Here is a 21333-nt window from a genome sequence, read left to right as displayed (position 1 = left end):
CAATGACGATACAAATACCGCGAATGCGGTTCCGCAGGGTGGAACAGGTCAATGAGAAAACCATGCTGGTGACAACCACTGGGACCACAATTGATCGATCACGAACAGCCTCATACTGGCTCAAGACAAAGTCCCAGAGCGCTTTTCTACTTTCCAAGTTGCTCACTTTCGATAGACCTGTGTCGCATTGTGACGAGAATGTCCTGCGCTACAACATGTGAACAGACAGGATTCTTACAATCTATTGGGTCTCTTTCCGAATGACGAGCCGACCCCAGCAGCAGCCAGCTCCAGAGACTTAATCTACTCGAGTTACATGGATTCCTTGACAGACTCGCCGCTGTCGAAGCTTCATTCTATTTTAACTCACAATCTCAGCGCCAGCCGAACAACGGAAGACGATCCTGTTCATCAGTGAGAGAGATATGATACGTCATAGTTGCGCCTTTTCCCATGGGGAAAATGTGCCCACTGACCCAAATTCTAGATTTGTCACCAGAGACCAATCCTGTGCCCGCTGTGGAAGCAAAGCAGCGCGAAGGCACCACGAGCTGTTGGGACGAATGGACATGTCAGTCATACAGTATCACATTTGCTGTTTGGGGATGGCAAAGAGAGGGATCAGGATATTTCTGGAAGACGATCTTGGGACGACATCAAATCATGGCAAGGCACAGCCGAGGCGAGCAGACCGCAGCATCTTTCCAGTCTATCAGCCTCACGGGAGGAGCACAAATCAGCCGCGCAGCACATTCAGCAGAAGAATCGTGCAGGGATGGCTGGACAGAGATGGGCCATAGGGGCTCGACAAGTTGAAGGGTTAAATATTAATTGCTCTCGAAAGCGCAAAGAGGAGAAAAGCAGGGTAAGCTGGTGGTGATGATCGGAAATGCTGTAAGACAACGCTGGATGGGGCAGACACTATGACGATGGAAATGTCGTGGAAAGACAAGGCAAACTGGGTGTAACACTGACCGGAGAGAGGACCATCGAATATTGCAGAGTCTTCGGGACGTCTGCTCCGTACCTGTGGATCAATTCCATTGGATCCTGTTGAAGCCGTGTTAATGTCAATCAATGGAAAACAGTTTCACATAGCAGTCCCGCTTTCTATTCGACGTTCAAAGCCTCTTTTATGGCTTTGATTGAATGGTCGTCGGAGGACCCCCTGACTGAGGGTGAGGTTTGCACCGGAGAACAAACCAAGTTGCTCATCACTGAGTCTCTTCTGCGTCGCTCCCCGGTTCACAGAGGATTCCTTCCATTCGCTTGACTCGTCGTGCTCGCTCATGTAGACACTCGCGCTTCAATGGAGGCGAAGAGTCAAGCTAATCTCACGGCTCTTCTCCCGTACTCGACTCATATAACTTCTTAAACACCCTTCAATCTTCCATGACAGCGATGCGATCACTGTCTAAGATAGAGTCAAGCCGATGAGGTCCTGCGATGGTCAAAACTGCTTGTCCAGAGAACTCATCCCTGATCATACGCCAAACAGCTTTCCCCCTGACCGTATCCAGTTGACCTGTAACCTCGTCGAGGAGCAGCACACCTTTTCCACCGTTGTGTTTTCGCTTTTCTTGACAATTGCTCCTTCCGTTACTGCCACTGTCGCAGCTGCTCTTGCGTAAATTTGCCCGGGTCAGACTGAATAGCTGCTTTTTCCCGGAGACAGGAGCTCTGAAGCGATGATCGTGTCTAGCCCGTCATTCTTTTCCAGGATAGGCCACAGAAACGTCTTGGCGAATGCAGAGATTATTTGTGCATTGTTATGCTCACCATTGGGATCCACGTTGAATCGCACAGTTCTCCGTTGGATAAGAAAGGAATCTTTGGGGACGCTGAGGATACGTTCTCGGATTGTCGCGTGAGGAACGGTGCTGAGATCGATGCCATCGACAATTACGGAGCCTTGTGATACATCCAACAGTCTCAAAAAAGCGAGGAGGGAAGTCTTGCCACTCTCAGCGCGTCCGCGCAGCCCAATCTTTTCACCTGGCCGAATCGACATTGTGATATTGTTGAGGGTATTGTCGGACGCATTGTAACCAGCAATGAGGTTGTGAAGCTCGATACCGCCATCTGAGCGGTGTCTCCTCTCCCGGTGTGTGGGTTGCAAACTCTCGAATTCGGGCTATTGATCCCAGTGAGATCTCCAACTGCGTCCAGTACTGAAGCAAAAAAGACAAAATGTCATTAAAGCTTAGGATGTTGTTGAGAGAAAGGCCTAGAGAGCCTGGATTGGTGGATGTCCGTAGGCTGACGGCTAGTATCATCACGATCAAAACCAGTGCGGCTATGACGAGGTCCAGAACAAGCTGGAGCCACCTCTGTGCGCACTAGAGTAAGTAGTAAGGAATCTGTGAATCATCGAGCTTTTTAATCATGCGGTCTGTGAATTGTTGCTCCCAGTGAAGCCTCCGGATGCTGCTGAGCCCTTTCATTGTTTCGAGGAAGTGGGAATATAGCGGGCTCCTCAGTTCAAGCTCAATAACCCGGAGTCGACGAGAGGTCTGAAGATCCACTGAATGAAGAACAGCGCGAGCAGTACGGCTGGAACAGTCAGAGCCATCCATCTTGGCCCGTTGCATATGAGCGCCAAGGATCCGAGTGTCCAAAAAAGATAGATTGTCGTGCAGAGTATTACCCCAGCAAGTAGTTGGGACTAGATCAGAGCCATACCCTGGCTGAATCTGTTGAGCAATATGCCAACGTCGGTCTTTGCGAGAAACAAATAAGTCCCATTTGTTACAGTATCCAGCAGTATTCGATGCAAGTTCGCAGCAGACTCCGGCGCCAGTTTGAGAAACTTTACCCAGGTTGTAAGACCGAAGAATATGGCATTGTCACATGCCAGGAAGAAATAGAGTGGCGTCCATTTCGCGACATCCAGCCCACCGTCTGCGGTCCACCATTGCAGGATGACTTGGGACATGTAATAGCAAATTGTCTGGACGATGGTGAATAGAAAGAATGAAACGACCCACAGCCAGCCCATGCTTTTGAAGTAATAAGCGTAGTCTGAGAAGTCACTGTCATTGCGGGCAAGCTTCCCAGCCAACCCAGTCCCGGGAACAACCACAAAGATTTTGATCTTTTCATCTGTGGGTTTCGACTCTCCAATGCTTGCAGGTAGATCCGCATCAGTGTTGAAAATGCTGTCGTCGAATCTAGCTGCTTTCAGAATCAAACTGGCATTTCTTTCGCTGTCAATCGCGAACAAGCAGTCCACAACCTCTGCGTAGCGCCAACTCTGAGCAACAATAACTCCAGTTGCATGGAGCTTTCGTAGAAGACCGTCTCGTCCCAGTAATCCCTGTATAACTGGTCTTTCCGTTTCCAAGTCCGAAGAACTTAGCAAATCATCAAGCAGGTTCAGTCGAGGTCGCAGGTATAGAGCACGAGCGAGCACAGCACGCTGTTTCTGACTTCCATTGAGACTGGAAGCTTGGCCATCAATGTGCGTCAGGTCGCCTCGCGGCAATGAAATAAGCTCATTTTGAAGAGCACACGTAGCAAGGACAGATCGATACCAACCCTCGTCAAAATTCTCAATGTTGGTGCTGCAAATGTTCTCCTGAATAGTACCTGTAAAAAGCCACGGGACTTTTTCGCAGTAGATAAGTTCCCCTCTTGACCATATGGGCTCAGAGTGGCACATTTTACCCATTACAGCTCTCAAGAATGTGGATTTACCTGAGCCGCTTGGCCCCAGAATGAAAGTGACGTTTCCGGGTTGGAGGATTGAATCCAGAGTTTGAAGAATATCATGATAGCCGCTGAGCCTTCTGGTATTGGAACGGGATATGCATGCAGCATCCTGAACCGCACGGAAGCCGGAATTCTCCTTGTTCGGCAGAGCATTCGTTTCAGTAACTTCTCGATTGAGAGTATGAGCTCGTGGTTTCATCAAGTACGCCTTGATCCCGCTTAGACAACCGATGCATGAGGCTGCCGCGGGATAAGCTGTCAGAATATTGGCGGAAGGGGCTGCGACCAAAGAGATGAGAGCAAGATTTGTGAAGGCCTCAGAGGCATTTATTGAGGCAGAACCCTCAAGTTTGGCTTTTATTGCGTATGCGATGAAGGTAACAGCTGCAGCAAGAGCAGGCGGCACGTTTCCTGTCCAGTGGTCGTCAGATGTACTTCCAATTAGCTTGCACAAGATAGGCCCTACCCAATGTATTCAGCCAAACAGTTGATTGGCGAAACTTCACCTGGAAGCGCAGCTCGCGTAGTCTTTCATTCTGGAGCATCAAATGTATGGGTCCGGTGAGTCCTAGGATTTTGACACATTTAAGGAACCCCAAACCTCAACCGTTAAAGATATTCTTTGTTGGACCGCGTCGTTCCATGTCTTGACTTTTCCGCCTATCATCACCGTGACGCGAGAATCGGCGGTGATGCTAAGAAAAACAACAATTAGTGGCATCACGGACACCCAACCCAATTTGCAATGCCAGCAGAATGGTCCCAACAGCCAGCTCCAAGGGGCGAGACCAAAGATCGGGAAGCACAAATACACGTTGGTAGATCCGGTCCACGTCGGTGTTCATAAGTGTCAGGATGGCCGATGGACCGTCAAAGGTTTGCTCCACGGAGACTGTCTCAGAGTAGATGAGGGTAACAAGCGCGCCTCTGACCAAGGTAATATGACGGTACAACTGATGCTTGTAGATAGCCGTCGATATCTAGATAGACATAGATTAGCACCCACCTTAACAAAAGGATTAGGCTCCCCACCGCTATTCCCACGTAGATACAACCAGTTGCCGTTATGAGACCGTAGCCGATGTCATTTCCTGTCCGTGGTTGAGCTAGGCAATGAGTGGTTCAATGAATGAGGAACGGCTGAGTGAAGACAAACCCGCCGTAGCAGAGCCGAGCCGGTACTGCTGACAAGATAGACCATCGAAGTGCTCTCCAGAGGGTCCAGAGGAGAGGCCATTTGACTCGGCGGTCTTGCTTTGACCACTCATCGTGGATTTGTTGATGAATGGCAGCTGAGTCGAACTTGCTATCGATCGCGCCGAGATCTTCAGAAGATATTGGCTTCCTAAACCCTTGAATGAACATGCCATTCATCCAAATGAACAGCCCGCGGTTCAAGATACCGCTAGTGGGTTTTATTGGCAGAGCTTGGAAATGCACCTGAAGAAAACTTCTCTTGCTCCATGCCTCAAGGAGAAGCATGGCGGCGTTAATAGCCACCATTGTGGAAAATATCCCTGCAAAGTCATCATGGCCTTGCAGAAGGTAAAGTGTACGGGCCTGAGGGATGTCGAGTATAACTGAGAGGGCAAGGTAGGAGTTCAAGAGCGTCGATGGTCGGATAGAACGTTGATGTTCGAGGTATGAAAGGGGGGCGATGATTGTAGCCGCACAAATTGCCAGCACCGTTGCAGAAATAGATGTGGTCTTTTTGATTGAAGTAGCCGCGGTGTAAAGGAGCAGGAGTACTAGCTGAATGACGACCAGGAGACGAGCCGCTATTACTTTGGCAATTGAAATCTATCCTTGCTTGGTGGTACGGGTTGGTACATGAAGCAGGGCCCACAGGCGCCAGAATGCAAGGAGCAGGAAGATGGCATCGGGAACAGTAGGGAGAATGGTCTGCTCGAAGAGAAGGGTGAAGTCAAAGGATCGAGCACAGGATGCTACCGCTGGGCCAAATTTCTCATCCGCATCAGGCTCGCAGCTGGCCATTGTCGAGGTTAACATCTCACTCTGTGGCACGCGAAGTGGAATAGATGCTGAATGACATTGTACCTAGAGTGAGTCGGCCAGAACGCTGAATCAGTCGTGGGGGCGCGAGAAAGAGGGGATGCTACCGGAAGACTTTGAAGGCGATCGGTATGATTTTGATAATATATGGATGCTGCCTGGTGGCGATGGGCCACGGGAGGGAGTTGATTCAAGCCTTCAGATAGTCCATCACACGCGTACCCTAGCTTTGACGACGCACTGAGCTGAGTATATTGGCCAATCTCATTCTGTTAATCCTATTTGTCATTGTCCTTTTGTCCTTTGGTATCAGAATCGGCCATGATCACCAGGCATGACGAACCCTAGCTAGACTCGATGAAGCAGTGAGAAACAAACCAGTAAAATGCGTTTGTGACCATTGGTGTTGAGCTATTGAGCTATGGAAAGGCTGTAGTTACTGCGGCTTACTTGAGGCTTGAATCTAGTGGGACAGAAGGCGATCCATTCAAGGGATAAGAACTCGATCCCTGTGGAAATCGAGCGGTCACTGGCTCAGAAGAGAGTTGATGGTGGGCGCGACGCTTTGAAGTTCCCTTTCAAGGGGGTTGTGCATCGGCGATGGCCCTGCCAGAGAAAAACGGTGCAAGTTCATAATGGGACCGAGGCGAGTTGCAGTGGCGTCGAAATAAGCCAGTTTTCTGATATTGTGTCTGTGTGCTCTCTCAAGAATGATTGTATCTGGGAATCGACGTTGAGACAGCGGCATCAGGAGCAGCGACCTGGACATAAACCTTCGCATAGCCAAGGCTTTTCTCAAGGGGCTTTAACTCGTACGCGGTATTACACAAGCCACTTCATTGCCTTCGAAACGAGCCACAGGACAACTGTGCAACTTTTGTATAATAGATCGTCTCTCGTCTTCTTGGATCATTATAATGTATTCCTGAGCTCTTACTTCATCCGACAAGCCTCCATCACCCCTCTCACCGCCCTACCTCGTCTTCGATCTAAATGAGCCATCTCCTCTAGCCCAATTCGCCCTCCAATGTCCTTCCAAGTGCCCCAGAATGTCCCTTCGTTCACCAGTTCTCAACGCGCGTATGAAGATACATATTGGCGGCAGAAGCACAATAGTAATGGACATGCAAAAGGAGGACCTGCCGGTGCAATCACAGCCAAGATTAACGACATCTTTGCCGAGAGCAAAGATCTGCCCATGTACAAGGATAAACCACACTTTCCCTCGAGTCGGCGGAAAGGAAGAGCCTTCTTGAGGCGAAAGAGAGTGTTGACCTTGATTGGTTCCGCAACGCTACTGTTTCTCTGGTGGATGGGATGGTTACCTTGGGGCTCCCCCCAGTTCTACGATCCCGCTGCCCATCAACATTCTTTCTTCCGCGCAGAAGACTGGTCAGAGCAAAGAGAGGCCGTGAAAGAGGTGTTCAAGACTTCATGGGAAGGCTACGAGAAATATGCGTGGGGAATGGATGAATACCACCCTCTTTCGAGGAAGGGAAAGAATATGGTTGAAGGTGGCATGGGTTGGATCATTGTGGACGCCTTGGATACTGCCATGATGATGAATTTGACTTCGCATGTCGCCAGAGCAAGAGAATGGATATCCACATCGCTCTCCTATACCGCCCATCACGAAGTCAATACCTTCGAGACTACTATCCGCATGCTGGGTGGGTTGTTATCTGCGTACTACCTGTCAACATCATTCCCACATCTCGCACCGCAGAGAGATGATGACGTAAACCAACCTGGAGAAGACCTATACATCGAGAAAGCGACAGATCTTGCAGACCGTCTCCTCGGGGCCTACGACTCCCCTTCTGGAATTCCGTATGCGTCGGTGAACTTGAACACTACCCAGGGGGTTGGTTCGCATGTCGACGGAGGAGCATCCTCTACCGCCGAAGCGGCAACTCTCCAACTCGAGATGAAATATCTCGCCAAAATCACAGGTGAACCAATATACTGGCAGCGGGCGGAGCACGTCATCGAAGTTATTGAATCACAAAAACGCGAAGACGGCCTGGTCCCAATCTACATATATCCCGCCACTGGCGACTTTCGAGGTGAAAATATACGGCTGGGATCTCGAGGCGACAGCTATTACGAATATTTGATCAAACAATACTTGCAAACAGGATGCGTTGAGACAATTTACTTGGATATGTGGGAAGAGGCACTTGAGGGGATTAAGAAACACTTGATCACCTATTCTGCGCACGCATCACTAACCATCCTTGCCGAAAGGCAAAATGGACTCCACGCCCCTCTGACGGCCAAGATGGATCATCTTGCGTGTTTCATGCCAGGGACAATAGCCTTGGCAGTGACCGAAGGCCAGACAGTCGAGCAAGCGAGAGCCAGACTAGGGAGCAAATGGACAAAGACACATGACGAAAACCTCAAACTCGCCGAGGAATTGATGAAGACGTGCTGGGGCATGTACAAGGTCACTCCGACGGGCCTTGCCCCTGAGATTTGTTATTTCCATACCGACAACCCGGCTCCGCAGTGGCAAGGACATCTTGACTTAGCGTGGACACCACCACATACTACCGAGCTCTCTGATGATCATGATGCTGACTGGCGCTCTGACTACGACATTCGTTCAAACGATGTGCACAATCTCCAGCGACCCGAAACTATCGAATCCCTCTTCTACATGTACCGCATCACCAAGGACAAGAAATACCGGCAATGGGGGTGGGAAATGTTTGAAGCCTTCCGCGAGCACACCAAGGTCGTCGACGAACTGACAGGCAAGGTGTACGCATACGCCTCCCTGGACACGGTAATGGAGAACCCTGTTCGAGAAAGGAAGCGGCGCGATAACATGGAGAGTTTCTGGTTGGCCGAGACGCTCAAGTACTTCTATCTCTTATTTTCAGATGATGACTTCTTTCCTCTTGATACTGTTGTGTTCAATACGGAGGCTCATCCGCTGCCAAAGTTCGACATCTCAGGAAGCAAGGTCTTTGCGACAGGGTGGCGCAGGAGCAATGACAAGTCTTCTGAGCAGAAATATGAGGACAGGATGGTGGACGAGGACTTTAGGCAGCTCAAAAACGTCCGTGTTGGGAGTGGCGTACGCATCGACGAGAATGGGAAAAGTATCCCGTCCAATGCAGAGGTTGAAGAGAAGCAGTTCTCTGTTGGTGTTGACGAAAATGAGCGCGAACCAGCTCAAGGTCTGTCAGCACCAACACATTCAGATGGCAGAAAGTTGGAAAATACGTCTCTTGAAGACGCTGAGGGCACTGGCAAAGAGGGAAGTGATTGATTAGGGGGAGCTCTTATCGGGTTGAACAGTGAAAACCCCTTGTTCGGAGAGAAATAATTATCTGTCAATCAGTCGGGATTGACACCAGCAAGACTCATTAGGCACTCTGCATGTCTCGATGCTAGGGAGTGCTGTATCAAAATTTGGTTACACTTGCATGAAAACAAGGCTGCGCATATAACGGCGGTCCTCCGGAGTTGGGTTTCAACGGACTAGGAGCATTTGCTGGATGGGATTTTTGTGAAAGAAAAAGCAGCCCACGGAATAGAGAGCGTTTTGCGTATCCGAATAAACGGTTTTCGGCTCTGGGGTGTTGAAATCACAGCTAATCCTGCATTTCTTGACTCCGGCATTGTTCGATTGATCGCAGATTTCCTTCCCGTGGCTTCCTTCGCCCAACCCTTGCCTAGCAGGTTGGGCGATAACGAGAACAGAGTATGTTGAAGCACGGTTTCCTGCCTTACTCCCAGTGGCCTGTTGTCTCCGGTCTACGTAGACGAGGACTTAGACTGGTGTAGTTGGTCGTACTTGTCATAACAACAAGAGGACTGGGCCCCTCAGTCGCCTCTCCTTGAAGTCGATCGCTCCAAGAGACGGGGACGTTCCTGAGAGACGGCTTCAGGTCCTCGAAGATTGCTGACAGCCATCAAATGCACTTAGCAATAGGGGTCCTTGGCTTCTTAGCACAGGTCCCCGGTCTAGCCATCTTTTGTCGAACGGTGTGTCGGTCAGGGCATAATTTCGTGGCTCATGGTTCGTAGCTTGCGTATTTCCGTTTCGTTGGTCTGGTATCGTCGCGTTCCCCAACCAAATCGGTCGTTTGTGGGGTCGGTAATACTGGTAATAGGTGTCGTCGTTCTCATTCAAAACTTGGGCCCTCTGCTGCGTCCGGTATATTTCGAATCCGTCTTGACGACTTTGCCTTTATTCCTCATCTTCTCTTTCTTCTTCATCACCCAGGATTTGCTGCCCTTGGGAGCTTCCCCTCCTCCTCGTCTGCCGCCGCCTTTTTGAGCCATCTTGGCCTCTCTAATCCGCCTCCCGTCCTCGATATCCACATTCTCCATGTTCCTCACGCGCTCAGTGATATCTCCGCCGCCGACACTGAGGACAAGGTACGTCTTGACGTTCTTGGTGCCACCGTCGTCCTCCAAGATCCCGGCGCCGAACCCAGCGCGAACGGCAGCCTGGGAAATCATGTTCCGCTGCGCATCGTTTTTTGGGTAGAACTGCAGGACCGCCCGCGCACCTCGTCTCAGAGACGCGTACAGGCCGTCAAAGAACCGTCTCAGCCGGCCCTCGGGGGATACCCCGCTCGACTCTGCATTACAAAGCCATTGTACCGCAGAGATACTAATGGCGGCATCAAACGTTCCAGCGCGAAAGGGGATGCCCTGGCCCATGTCCGCTAAGAACAAGTCCCCCTCCACATCTTCCCTCTGCAACGCAATATCTAACATACTGGGCGAAATGTCCATGCCGACCCAGATGTGGCCATCTCCTGATAGAATCTCACCTGAGAGCCCCGAACCGCAGCCAATGTCGAGGATAAACGAAGGACAATCGAGGTCGAGGAGTTCTAATGCGCGATTGGTCATAGAACTCTGAATCGACTGGATACGCGACGAAGTCGTGTACTTGGCCGAGGCGGTGTCATTGTAATACAGGTCCGGCGGGAGGAGGTCTTCGGGGCGAGACATGGTTGCGATCCGCGGTGAAGGAAGGAAAATGTAAACTGTATGTTCTGGGGTTGGTTTTGCTTTTATTTTGTCTAATGTGCCAGAGGCGCGAAAAGGATACTGAGTTCAAGGGTGGAACATCTTGCACTGCAGTTGTTGCAGATATTCACTAACGCGGCGGGAATCGCACACGAAAATTAAATTTCTGGTGGAGAACACGGCGTGAGGCTTTCGGGGGCTTGGGAGGCTTCAGCCTCGCCGCGAACTCCCTAGCCTTGCGCGGGAGCAAGAGGGGCCTACAGCGTTAGTCCAAGTACGGAGTGCTAACTGTTTAATCACTCTCAAGGGAGCCTCGCGGCTCGTTTCCTCCAGCTATGAATCCCATAGGGTAGAATACAAGTACACCTATCAATGCATACGGGTAGAAGGCATAGCCAGGAGGATAGATGAATTCCGGTTACGACAGTGGATTGTCTGATTGATAATACGTAATCGTCACGCACGGGGCGGCCGAGACTAATTTTACCTAGAGCGAGGTATCCTCGTTGTGTATGTTCGTAGCGCACAATGTTATTTCTTTCGTCTTACCGGGCCCTGTCTGGAGTTGGTTAAGTCTGTTCGTCGTCCTCAGCATTCCTGGTAAAACAGGCCTTGTCGATATGTGGAGACAATGCGTATTACCGTGAGCCACTCATTTAAAGATTATTCGGACAGACACTCAAATACTCGCGGCTCGTCGTATATAGCCGACGCGAAAATGTATAAACTACATCAGGATACGATCTGACCAATTTCATAGGCTGTATATACATATTGCCGTTTTCTTTCTTCTGTTGCTGCAATTGAGCAAAGCGCACCAACCTGACATGCGCCAATTCCGACTTTTGCCGACGACTCCTGGAGAATGGCAACAGGTAATTCTCAAATGAGTGTAAGTAGGTAGAGGCTTTTGACGTTAGATGGAAAGACGGAATCCCTGCCAACCCCTCCCAAAACACAGAGGTGAATAAATGGATATTTCTTGACCTTGCGCTCGACGGCTATTGCATTCAGTCCTTGGTGTTGCGATCTGAATCGGCAACCACAGCATCGACAACATCCTTGTTGAGTCCTTTCCAGTTCTGCTTGCCCCACAAGAACCACAGAGCCAGCGCAACAAGCTGGACAAAAGCATTGATCGGGAGGGCGTAGTTCATATCAGAACCGTTGATGGGGAGAAAGGATGGGAAGCAAAGGAAGACCATGATGTATGCCGAGTAGATGACTGCAAAAACGTTGATGTAGATACCCCAGCGTCCCAAGGACCAGCCCGACGGTTCGACTCTTCCTCTGTATCGGGCCCAGATCATACAGGCAATGGCCATGAGGTACGACTGGTACAGGCCAAGCGTCGAAAGCGCGACAATAACGTTGAAGGCAACGCTGCTACCGATATTGAGTAGAGCCAGCAACATGACAATGAAGACTGGCAACCAAACTGAGCGGACAGGAATGCGGTGCTTCGGGTCGATGTACGAGAAATAGGCGGGCAGCGCCCCATCTCGAGACCAGGCCCAAGTCAATCGAGATGCAGATGCGATACTGCCCAGACAGCAGGCCAGAGTGACGATCATCGATAGACCGACCATCGCGGAGCCAGCCCTTGTGGACTGCGTCGCATTGATGCAAATGAGGAGAAGAGGATAGCCCGAAGAAAGCAGTTCGTTGACATCTCCTGCGCAGAACAAGAAGACGAGCACCATTCCGTATGCAAGGGCACCATTCATGACAATGCTCCAGAACATGGCTCTCGGCACTGCATGTCGCGCTTTTCGCACTTCTTCAGACATGTGGACCGCTCCATCGAAACCTGGCACACTTTATCAGCATCAGGAAAACGCTAAGATGTGTCCATCTATATGTTGCCTGCGACTTACCTACGAAACCCCAGGTAGCAGTAAGCATACCGAGGTTGAATGAGATATACTCGTTGTTCCAACCGGAAAGTGCCGACTTTTCCAAGAAGACGAAGTCCGCTGTATGGCGAGGCGCGAGGGTGACCAACACCGAAACGAAGACTACCCACATGATGATGTGTAAGAGACCAGAGAGCAACTCAATCCAAGGAATTGTCCAGAAAGCGAACTGATTCATCAAGCCTTGGACAAGGAGCAAGGCGTAAATGATCAGAGTCACATGCCATCCGTGCGGAATGTAGGTGGGATAGTTGGCGATGACGAGTGCTTGGATCATGAGAGCAGCGATGTTGGCCACGCCAGCCAGCAAAGAGATCCAAGAAAACCAAGTAATCCAGCCTTGCATCCAGGTGATGAAGCGTCGCTGCGACGGTGGCGCGAGGTAGTGAGTCCAGTGGTACTGCGCACCTGCGATAGGCTGTACTGAAGCCATCTCAGCCATGGACGCAACCTGACATAGCACACCCGAGATGACAACCAGGTAGCCGAATGAAAGAGAACGAGGACCGCCATTCCAGAAAAAATATGCGATGTTTCTGTCTGCAATTAGCTTGCGGCTGGATTGGGAGGCGAAGATATCAATCGTACGATGCGATGGCCTCCCAGGACGACATGTAACTGAGCGCGAAAAAGAAAATCTGTGCGAAGCTGAAAATTCTCTGTGATCTGTCTTAGCCTTTGCGGGCATGTCATATTTGCTTCTAGATAACTTACTCGAACTCTTGTCGACGTGTTTCTTGTTCCCTCCGTCCTTTGGCCACCATACTGCTGGGCGAACTCTCTCTTCTCATCTTCAATGTTGACCTGAGGGGTCTTGATCGACAGCATCTCGTGAGACTCCATCTTGGGCGAAGAAAGTCGTGGACAACACTCGAGATTCCAGAAAAGGCGCTGGAAGATGAGATGAGTGAGATAAAGGAAAGAGAAAGAGTGACAGGCTCAACGACCTGCAGGTTATGGCTCGCCGGCTTGCCGATGTCCCCTGAAAAAACGTGGACAGTTTGCCGAGATTGGGTCTAGGCCACGCGAAGGCAAGCAAGCGTGCAGAGAGCAACGTGCCGTGATAGAAGAAACGCCAGGGTGATAAGGGGATTGAAAATAAAATGCCTTGATCGGTTCATGGCCTTACCTACAAGTAGGTCGACTTCGAAGGCTCGGCTGGAAGAGTGGTGGAGGGTCTGGGGAAATCCCACCAATCAATCTGAGGCGTTTCTGAGGCAGAACAGACGGTGAAGAGAACTATAGAATATCCCTGACGCTCGGCAAAGTGTTGTCGAGACTCGAGAAGCATGGCTGCGTGGTTGCATGGCAGTGATCGGTTGCCTCGCTATCGAAGGTGCAAATTTCCCCACCGCTTGTATAATCCTGTACGTGTAGGTTTCACTCAGCACGCACTTGAACTCGGAGCGAGCCCCTACCGGAAGGGCGAAAACAAAGAGGGAGAGGGAAGGAACCATGGTGTGAGCATGGGTTACAGAGCACTAAAAAGGACCCAAAAGGCCCAGACAAGCATGATAAGCTCACTACTCCGTTTAAAGCAACCCTTTGTCCAAGACGCCATGGGCCGCGCTCGGCAAAATATGCAAGTGGTTTGATAGCAGCCAATAAGCCATGGAAGCATACAAAGGACAGGGTCAAAGGGACAAAGAGACCGACTGAGGCTGCAGAGGCTACTCCGTATTCTGCCATTTCACGTACTCGGGGCGGGGAATGAAGGGTGGAATGTGGGGCGGGCCGCTTTACAGTATGCAAAAAGGTGGAAACGGATTTCAGTCCCCGGCTGTCGATCCTTCGGATTATACTATATTTGGTCTACTGCAAAATGCGGCCAAGCAATGCCAGCACTGCAACCCTCGAGCTCTTTGTCCAACCCAAGATTTGGATTGGCCACCTGCCCATCTTGTCGAGGGGATGATAAGCCAAGGGTTGTGCCGCATGTCAAACTGCGTCCATTCTTATATGCAACGTTTATCAAATTGATGGGGGTTAAAATGAGGTTAGTGCCTGTGGGCTGTTGTAAAGCCTCATTCGTGCATCTAAATTTGCATACGAGGTAGTACAAGTACATCAGAGCATTGCAGCCTGCTGCAACCAAGGCTGTATCAAGGAACGCCACCACGGACCAGGGTAGCGTAAGAGGCACCCCAAGGGTCAATCCTCCGTTGGCTTTCCCTGATGGGTACTCGGTACGACACTTCCAAGGGGCCCGCTTTGTTCCGCTAGCCTCGTGCCAACACTACCAAGGACAACTTTGTTTCCTTTGAAATCTCCAAAAGGCCTAGGCAGCATGCCTGAACCAGAAGCGCTGGCCGCTCCTTGTGGGCCTTCCAAGTATGGTTCTCAAATCAGAGGAAGCAACAAGAGTGTTCATCGACGTGGCTCTTGTGCTTGAGCATAGGGATCGGCAGTGACAAAAAGCTGATGCGCATACTTAGTCTTATTCTGAGCGAGGGATACAGACATCGATACGTGTTGCTGCCTTGCAAGACTGTTAGCCGACGCCCCCTGAGGCCAGACGCATTTCGTGATCAATTCAACTGGTCCGCAATTTCTCGCCAGAGCGTCGCAGTGGATTGGCATCGCGCGAATCCTCCATTCCCCTGGCAAGCAAACGGAGACAACTTGCGCAGCATCCCGATTTCCGAACCCCCAATGAGTCAAGTGGCTTGTCGACGCTGAGAGGCCGAGGGTGACCTGTTGGCCAAAGTGCGGAGTCACGAGCATTTCCGAGCTCATGATTCTAGTTTTGTCTCCTGCCTCAAGACTGGGTTCAAGGGAAAGGGATAGTTCATCAACACAACCAACCCTCTGACATTCACGGTCTCAGATGTACTTGTAGGCAGTGAATCTGGACTTGACCAATGTTCCAGAACATCTCCTGACAAAATATATACTAGAGTCTTGTCTTGGGTGCCCGTATGAGCGGTTCGCTTGGAATCGGTGGAAGGGTCGGATACAGTTCTGGCCTGGTGTCCCTGTCTGGTAAGTGAGTTGATGGCGTTGCTCCCGGAAAACGAGCCATGTCGGTTGCATTGGTTCTTTGACCTTTTGCATTAGCAGACCCTGTTCCTGACTCCTGCCAGGGGGGACAGATTGGCTAAGACTTTAATTCACGTATAGGGTGACGAACTACTGTATGTTTGGGCAGCGCGGCCGTCGGCTAGCAAGTCCTCCAGGCATTCAGTGCTCCGTATACCGTGGGTTTGTTTTTGGGACTTCGATGAAAAAAGGACGCCTAGCTTAACTTACAGAGATATACCATACCGTCCCCCTTGAGGTCGTTCGTTCCTCCCGTTACCCGCACTTCGAAGCAGGGTGTATATAGCCATCTCGCACAATCAGCCTTCTCGACATGTCGGGCAGCGATACCGGCGACGGTGGTATCTATGAACCTCTTCTTCCGCCATTTCAAGATATCACCCCGAAGAATCGAGGGCCGATTGCATTAGCGACTGCAGTGACTCTACTGGTCATCTCTTCGTTGACTGTGGGTGTCAAACTATGGACCAGATATGCGACAACCCGGAACTTCGGCGCAAATGACATTGCGATGTTCGCTGCTATTGTACGGTCAAAGTCCCCCATCTTCATGTGGCTGGTTTGTTAACTCAGCTTTGCCGCAGACACTGGCATATGGGCAAACTATATCTATCGCCATCGCAGCTGACAAGGGATTGGGCCAACACCAAACAACAATCAAAGAGCCAGACCTTATTGAACTCAGTAAAGTAAGCAGACCCCAAACACCTGCACACACGGCTTGAAAGACGCTGACGGGGGGATCAGTATTTCTACGCTTCCAACATTCTTCTCATTGTTGCGTTGGCTAGTGCCAAAGCAGCAGTAACTCTGCTTATCATTGCCATTAAGCCGTTGCGATGGGTCATGTTCGCTTGCTACGGGATGCTCGGCTTCGTCGCAGCATGGGGAGTAGCGGGCGTCTTCGTCGTGGCCTTCCAATGTTCGCCAAACCATTGGGTACTCGGCCCAAGTTCGGGTGCTGATCCGCAAACTTGCATCGATCAGTATGCGATGCAGGTGGCACTCAGGGCCATGGATATCGCCAGCGACGTAGGAATTGTTCTCTTGCCTGCGATGATGATGCGGTCGGTCCAAGTCTCCAATGGCAAGCGGTGGATGGTGGTCACACTGTTTGCTATCAGACTGGCGTAAGTGTCTCTAGATCTGTTGTTGAAGTCTTTCTGACTGGAAGTTTTGCAGTACACCGGTATTCACAGCCGTATCGATCATCGCCTATGACGATTTCTACCATTCGGCTCCCCAAGATCGCACTTGGCATGCAGTCACACCCTCCGTTTGGACATCCTGTGCGTTGAACCTGTCAATCGTTACAGCCTGTATCCCTTCAATCAAACGTTTCCTTGCCGACTGGGCCGCCGGTCTCAGCGCCGTGACCATATCTGAGCCTTTCGAGTTGGAGCATTCTGCCGGCAAGACTGGCGCCGGCATCACATACGCAGCAGGCAGTGGTATGGGAAGCAAGATCGCGACAAAGTTAGGGCTGTCATCGACCAGCAAGGCCGAAATTACCTCGACCGTGCGAAGTCGGAGTGACAATGAAGACGAAGAGACCATCCGGAACACCAATAGAAACCGCTCGCGCGGTGCGGGTGGGCGGCAACCAGACAATACATCAGAGAGTGTCAAAGGCCTCACGGATGGAGTGATCATGCACTCGATCGATTACCGCGTCGAGTATGAAGACCAGGGCACGGATCATCGTGACTGGAGCAGTCGCAGCAGCGGCGGTCGCTGAATATCCTCCGACACGAGGTGAATGATGGTTATATAAAAAAGAGGAGGGACGGGTATCTATATGTACAATACGATACAAAATTCACTGAGGAAGGGTGTATCAGCGCTAGGGAGCGATCCTGGCCATGGAAATGCTGGAGACAGGAAGGAGTCGGTTCAGAGGCTGGCGCCATCAAAAGCGAGCGCACGAAGGGTCGGTTGTCTGTTAATATACTATACCTCGTCCAAAGCATTTCTGATTCGTCTGTTTTTTGTCCTGAACGAGGCTCTCTTCATGGTGGATAACTTGTCGACGAAATAACCTCTTGATCCGGATGTTCCCCGTAGGTGTCCGTGCTGGTATGTTCTCATTTGTAAAAGAATCCACCAAGAAAGTGTTCGCGGCGACGCGGCACCAGGCGGCTCCAACTCTGGTCCCCCAATGTGCCCCCACTGTTTGCCCAGTTTGATCGCTTAGCAAACACGCCAAGAATCCTTTTTGAGGCTGAATCGACGTCACCTTCGCAGCGCAGGCGCAGGCCACCTCTCTACATGTTGTCCCTGTCTGCCCGCAGTTGACAACTGGTCTCAACTTGGACTCCTTATTCCACCCTCTTCTCCATGGCCCTTCCCGTCTTCAACTCTACTTCCCTAACGCCAGCGATCGTCATTGCAGATTCTTGATCTCGACCCGAAGCAAGTTTTGCTCCTGCGCACACAATCGAACCATGTGGATTCTTCCCCTTCTGGGGTACACCGGCCTCATATTAGGGTTCGCATTTCTTACCCTCTCTATTGCATCGGGCCTCTATTACCTCTCTGAGCTTGTTGAAGAGCACACAGTTTTCAGCGCAAAACTACTCAAGCGCCTCATTTATGCCGTGGTCATTGCACAGTTACTTCTCTGGCTCGTCGATGGATTCCCCTGGTATCTCATCCTGTTGGGGGTTGCCAGTCACGGCGTCTACGCGACAAATCTGCGGCATTTTCCCATTGTGAAATTATCGGACCCTTTTTTCCTTACGAGCTGTGCCTTGGTTATACTTAACCATTGGTTATGGTTCAGACACTTCAGCGAGGCAACCACAAGAGGAGGTCCATACAGGGGTGCTCCACCCAGCAGCAGGCGAGATTGGTATTCGACAGCTCCTATATATGATCAACCTACTTTCACCGAGATTGCATCATACTTTGGACTGTGCGTGTGGCTCGTCCCATTTGCACTCTTCGTTAGCCTCAGTGCTGGAGAGAATGTCTTGCCAAGCATGGGATCCGAATATGCCACAGGAGAAAGAGGGGGCGTCGGCTTTAAGAAGGGTCATAGGAGAAAAAATACAGGAATGGCCAAGGCAGCTGTACATGCTACCAGAGAATGGGTTACAGAGACAGGCGCTGTGATGGGGTTCTGGCACGCCGATAATGTCCGGCCTGTATAATGATAACAGCTGTGGATCAGAGACCCAGTCTCGTCAAGAATTGGTCGCTATGTCTTGGCCGTGAAGACGCCAGTTTAATGTCTGTGGAGGGATGCCTGCTACAATCATGGCATACCACCAAAAGCTCGACTAAGGATAAGATGAAGGTGTGGAATGTGTCCGTCAAGTCCCTTCTAGGGGAGCCAATGCCACCGTTTCTTTTGGCCCAGAGACCAATTTGGCGCGGCCCTTCCAGAGGAAAGACAGCAAGACGAACAGGAATGGCAAGGTCATTTGACGAACCCGAATGAGTCAAGATTCATGACCCCCTGGAACCGATCAGGGCCACGCAGTTTCTGGGAATTTCGGCGAGGCCTGGTTCGCAAAAGACCGCAATCCAGCTGGGTCTAAAGTGATTGTTGGTGACAGAGCCGCGCAGCTTTATGCCAAAGTCCATATGCCGACAGGAATTGCGATTTGAAAGCGCAGCTCTACCTTTTTCTCGGAGCTTGAATCTACTTTGAATTTTTGCTGCATTGGTGTCTTCCATATGAGAGTTTGCCTGGGTGAAGTCCCCTACCAAAGGACAAATAGCGCCAATGGAATACATGACACACATCACCGGCCACTGGGATTGAGAGTCAGATCCACGACCGCCGTAAATGTTGACCGGGAGAAACGGGCGCAAATATGCCATGGAATCGGCAGAGTGTTTTGTTTTCGCTTTCCCTTCTTCGGGGTTGAGAAGGAATAGAATCACCAGATGTCAGCGACGAATCATCTGTGCGTGCAGGTAGGAAACATTATGTAGGTTCAAATAGTGATCATGATGAAGATGAAGTTGATTGAACTTGGAAGATCCAAGCACGGAGGTATAGAGCAGCCGGGAGATTATCTGCCGAGCAGAGTAGAGTACCAGTAGACCAGAGTCAGCCTTCCTTCTCACTCTTGTCCATCTCCCTTTTCAGCGAGGTTAATTAAAAGTACACCTGTACACCTATCGGGACGTACATACATCCATATCTAAGAGAAAAAAGCGTCAGACAAGGTCAAAGCAAAACAAAGTAGAGAACTACATAGTACACAATTCAAGCCCCCCCACCGCCACGGACGCCAACATCAGGCCAAAACCGCCTCTCGACGTCCAGAATATGTCTCCAGACCGCCCGGTAGACGTCTAACTTGCGACCGACGGCGTCCTCGCGCTCGGCCAGAAGGTCAGTCAACTCGGCGATCTCAGCGACGAAGGCTTCGAACTGTGGGCTCGTCCAATTTGGGATGAATGCGTCGCGGAGCGCGCCGCCGTCCATGTCGCTCGAGTGAGGAGGCGCCTTGCAGTCTTTGGTCGCGGTTGTGGCCCCCTTGGTACCATCGTCGTTGCTCTTGTTGTCGTTGTTGTTGCTCTTTTCATTCTTTTCTCTTCCCGTCTTCTCGTTGTCGGTCTGCGCGGCGTTGACCTCGCTCCCCTCTAGTTCGGACATCACTCCTTCCGCTGGAGCACTCAATTTAGTTGGCTCCATCACCTCTCCACCACCGCCATCAGCAGCAGGTTTGCCCCCAAAAGATCTAGCATAATTCCACGCACTGAGGTACACGGTTTCGGTCGCCCACAATACGACCATACCCTCGAGCAGACTCATGCTGGGATCGGTCCAAAAGGCCCGGAATAGATCAATGTACTGCTTCGTGGCCTGCTCAGCTGTAAATATTCCGTCGGCGCGACTTGGCATGTCTAGTTCCAGGCCATACTTGGCTGCCGTGTCTGCGAAAAATTTCAGCTCGGTGTGAATATTCTGCAGGGCGCCGGTGAGGCAATTCACGATGCGCCAGCGCAAAGAAGTCGCTTTATCCACGACGTTGACGTAGGGTAAGTCGACGCGAGCGATGAGAGAGCCGATGAAGCCGATGTAGGATTGCGCGTAGAGACGGTCTTGGGAGAGCCAGCGCGATAAAGTGTGTTTCGGAAGGGTTCCTTGCCCAGCCAGACGGAGGAAGGGATGTTCGGTTGCTTGGGCAAATTGTTGCGGGGCAGAAGCCAGGAGGATACTTGTTAGCGAGGGCGGAGGTCCTGTCGCTACTGGGGGCGACGAGATGTATAGGGGGTTTTGGATAAGCGGGTGAGGAGGAGGGTTGTGAATGTGACTACTTGGGTAGAAGTAGGTGGTAGTGGTGGTATTGTATGCGTTTGGGTTTGTTTGTTGGACATTGTAAGTAGGATTATAGCTCTGATGGGGATGGCTCCCTTGGCTCATGACTCCAGTGGTCCCGGACGAGACGGACATCTGATCGCTCATGGTGGATTGACGGTGAATATAAGGGCCAGGAGGGCCCTCTTGGGCGTAATAATGAGGGGAATTGTTCCACATGCCGTCGACAGGATCTTAAGAGGGTGGTCGGCAAGGCTGAGAAAAAAATGATCCCCTAGTTCCAATATATTTGTTCCTCGCCGAGGTCAGTCAGAGGAATACCTCGCCCTAGTTCGAAAAAGAGGGCCAGAGAAGGGAGGGAAATCCCTGGTCAAAAGG

General features: G+C 51.0%; 7 protein-coding genes across 7 annotated transcripts; 3 read left to right on the top strand and 4 right to left on the bottom strand.

The window, feature by feature from the left end:
- Positions 1-1642: 1642 nt before the first annotated feature.
- Positions 1643-5081, bottom strand: Z519_04378 (uncharacterized protein; the record flags this gene model as incomplete). The annotated part of the gene is made up of 8 exons (XM_016762124.1): positions 1643-2120; positions 2341-2524; positions 2683-4122; positions 4178-4312; positions 4343-4406; positions 4440-4691; positions 4744-4802; positions 4868-5081. 8 exons carry the CDS (start codon positions 5079-5081, stop codon positions 1643-1645), a joined length of 2826 nt encoding a protein of 941 aa, XP_016621071.1.
- A 1670-nt stretch (positions 5082-6751) lies between these two features.
- Positions 6752-9004, top strand: Z519_04377 (uncharacterized protein; the record flags this gene model as incomplete). Its single annotated transcript, XM_016762123.1, has 1 exon — positions 6752-9004. One exon carries the CDS (start codon positions 6752-6754, stop codon positions 9002-9004), a length of 2253 nt encoding a protein of 750 aa, XP_016621070.1.
- Positions 9005-9867: 863 nt separating this feature from the next.
- Z519_04376 (uncharacterized protein) lies at positions 9868-10704 on the bottom strand (the record flags this gene model as incomplete). Its single annotated transcript, XM_016762122.1, has 1 exon — positions 9868-10704. The coding sequence occupies one exon, from the start codon at positions 10702-10704 to the stop codon at positions 9868-9870; it is 837 nt and encodes a 278-aa protein (XP_016621069.1).
- A 1028-nt stretch (positions 10705-11732) lies between these two features.
- Z519_04375 (uncharacterized protein) lies at positions 11733-13481 on the bottom strand (the record flags this gene model as incomplete). The annotated part of the gene is made up of 4 exons (XM_016762121.1): positions 11733-12532; positions 12600-13174; positions 13227-13297; positions 13353-13481. The coding sequence occupies 4 exons, from the start codon at positions 13479-13481 to the stop codon at positions 11733-11735; spliced, it is 1575 nt and encodes a 524-aa protein (XP_016621068.1).
- A 2509-nt stretch (positions 13482-15990) lies between these two features.
- Z519_04374 (uncharacterized protein) lies at positions 15991-17415 on the top strand (the record flags this gene model as incomplete). Its single annotated transcript, XM_016762120.1, has 4 exons — positions 15991-16203; positions 16262-16366; positions 16425-16807; positions 16860-17415. The coding sequence occupies 4 exons, from the start codon at positions 15991-15993 to the stop codon at positions 17413-17415; spliced, it is 1257 nt and encodes a 418-aa protein (XP_016621067.1).
- A 706-nt stretch (positions 17416-18121) lies between these two features.
- Z519_04373 (uncharacterized protein) lies at positions 18122-18829 on the top strand (the record flags this gene model as incomplete). The annotated part of the gene is made up of 1 exon (XM_016762119.1): positions 18122-18829. One exon carries the CDS (start codon positions 18122-18124, stop codon positions 18827-18829), a length of 708 nt encoding a protein of 235 aa, XP_016621066.1.
- A 1067-nt stretch (positions 18830-19896) lies between these two features.
- On the bottom strand, positions 19897-21102 carry Z519_04372 (uncharacterized protein; the record flags this gene model as incomplete). Its single annotated transcript, XM_016762118.1, has 1 exon — positions 19897-21102. One exon carries the CDS (start codon positions 21100-21102, stop codon positions 19897-19899), a length of 1206 nt encoding a protein of 401 aa, XP_016621065.1.
- Between the last annotated feature and the right edge of the window lie 231 nt (positions 21103-21333).

This window comes from Cladophialophora bantiana (genome assembly GCF_000835475.1).
Source record: "Cladophialophora bantiana CBS 173.52 unplaced genomic scaffold supercont1.6, whole genome shotgun sequence".
NCBI classification, from domain to species: domain Eukaryota; kingdom Fungi; phylum Ascomycota; class Eurotiomycetes; order Chaetothyriales; family Herpotrichiellaceae; genus Cladophialophora; species Cladophialophora bantiana.
The sequence above is the reverse complement of the archived record's forward strand: the minus strand, read 5'-3'. Positions and strand labels throughout refer to the sequence as shown.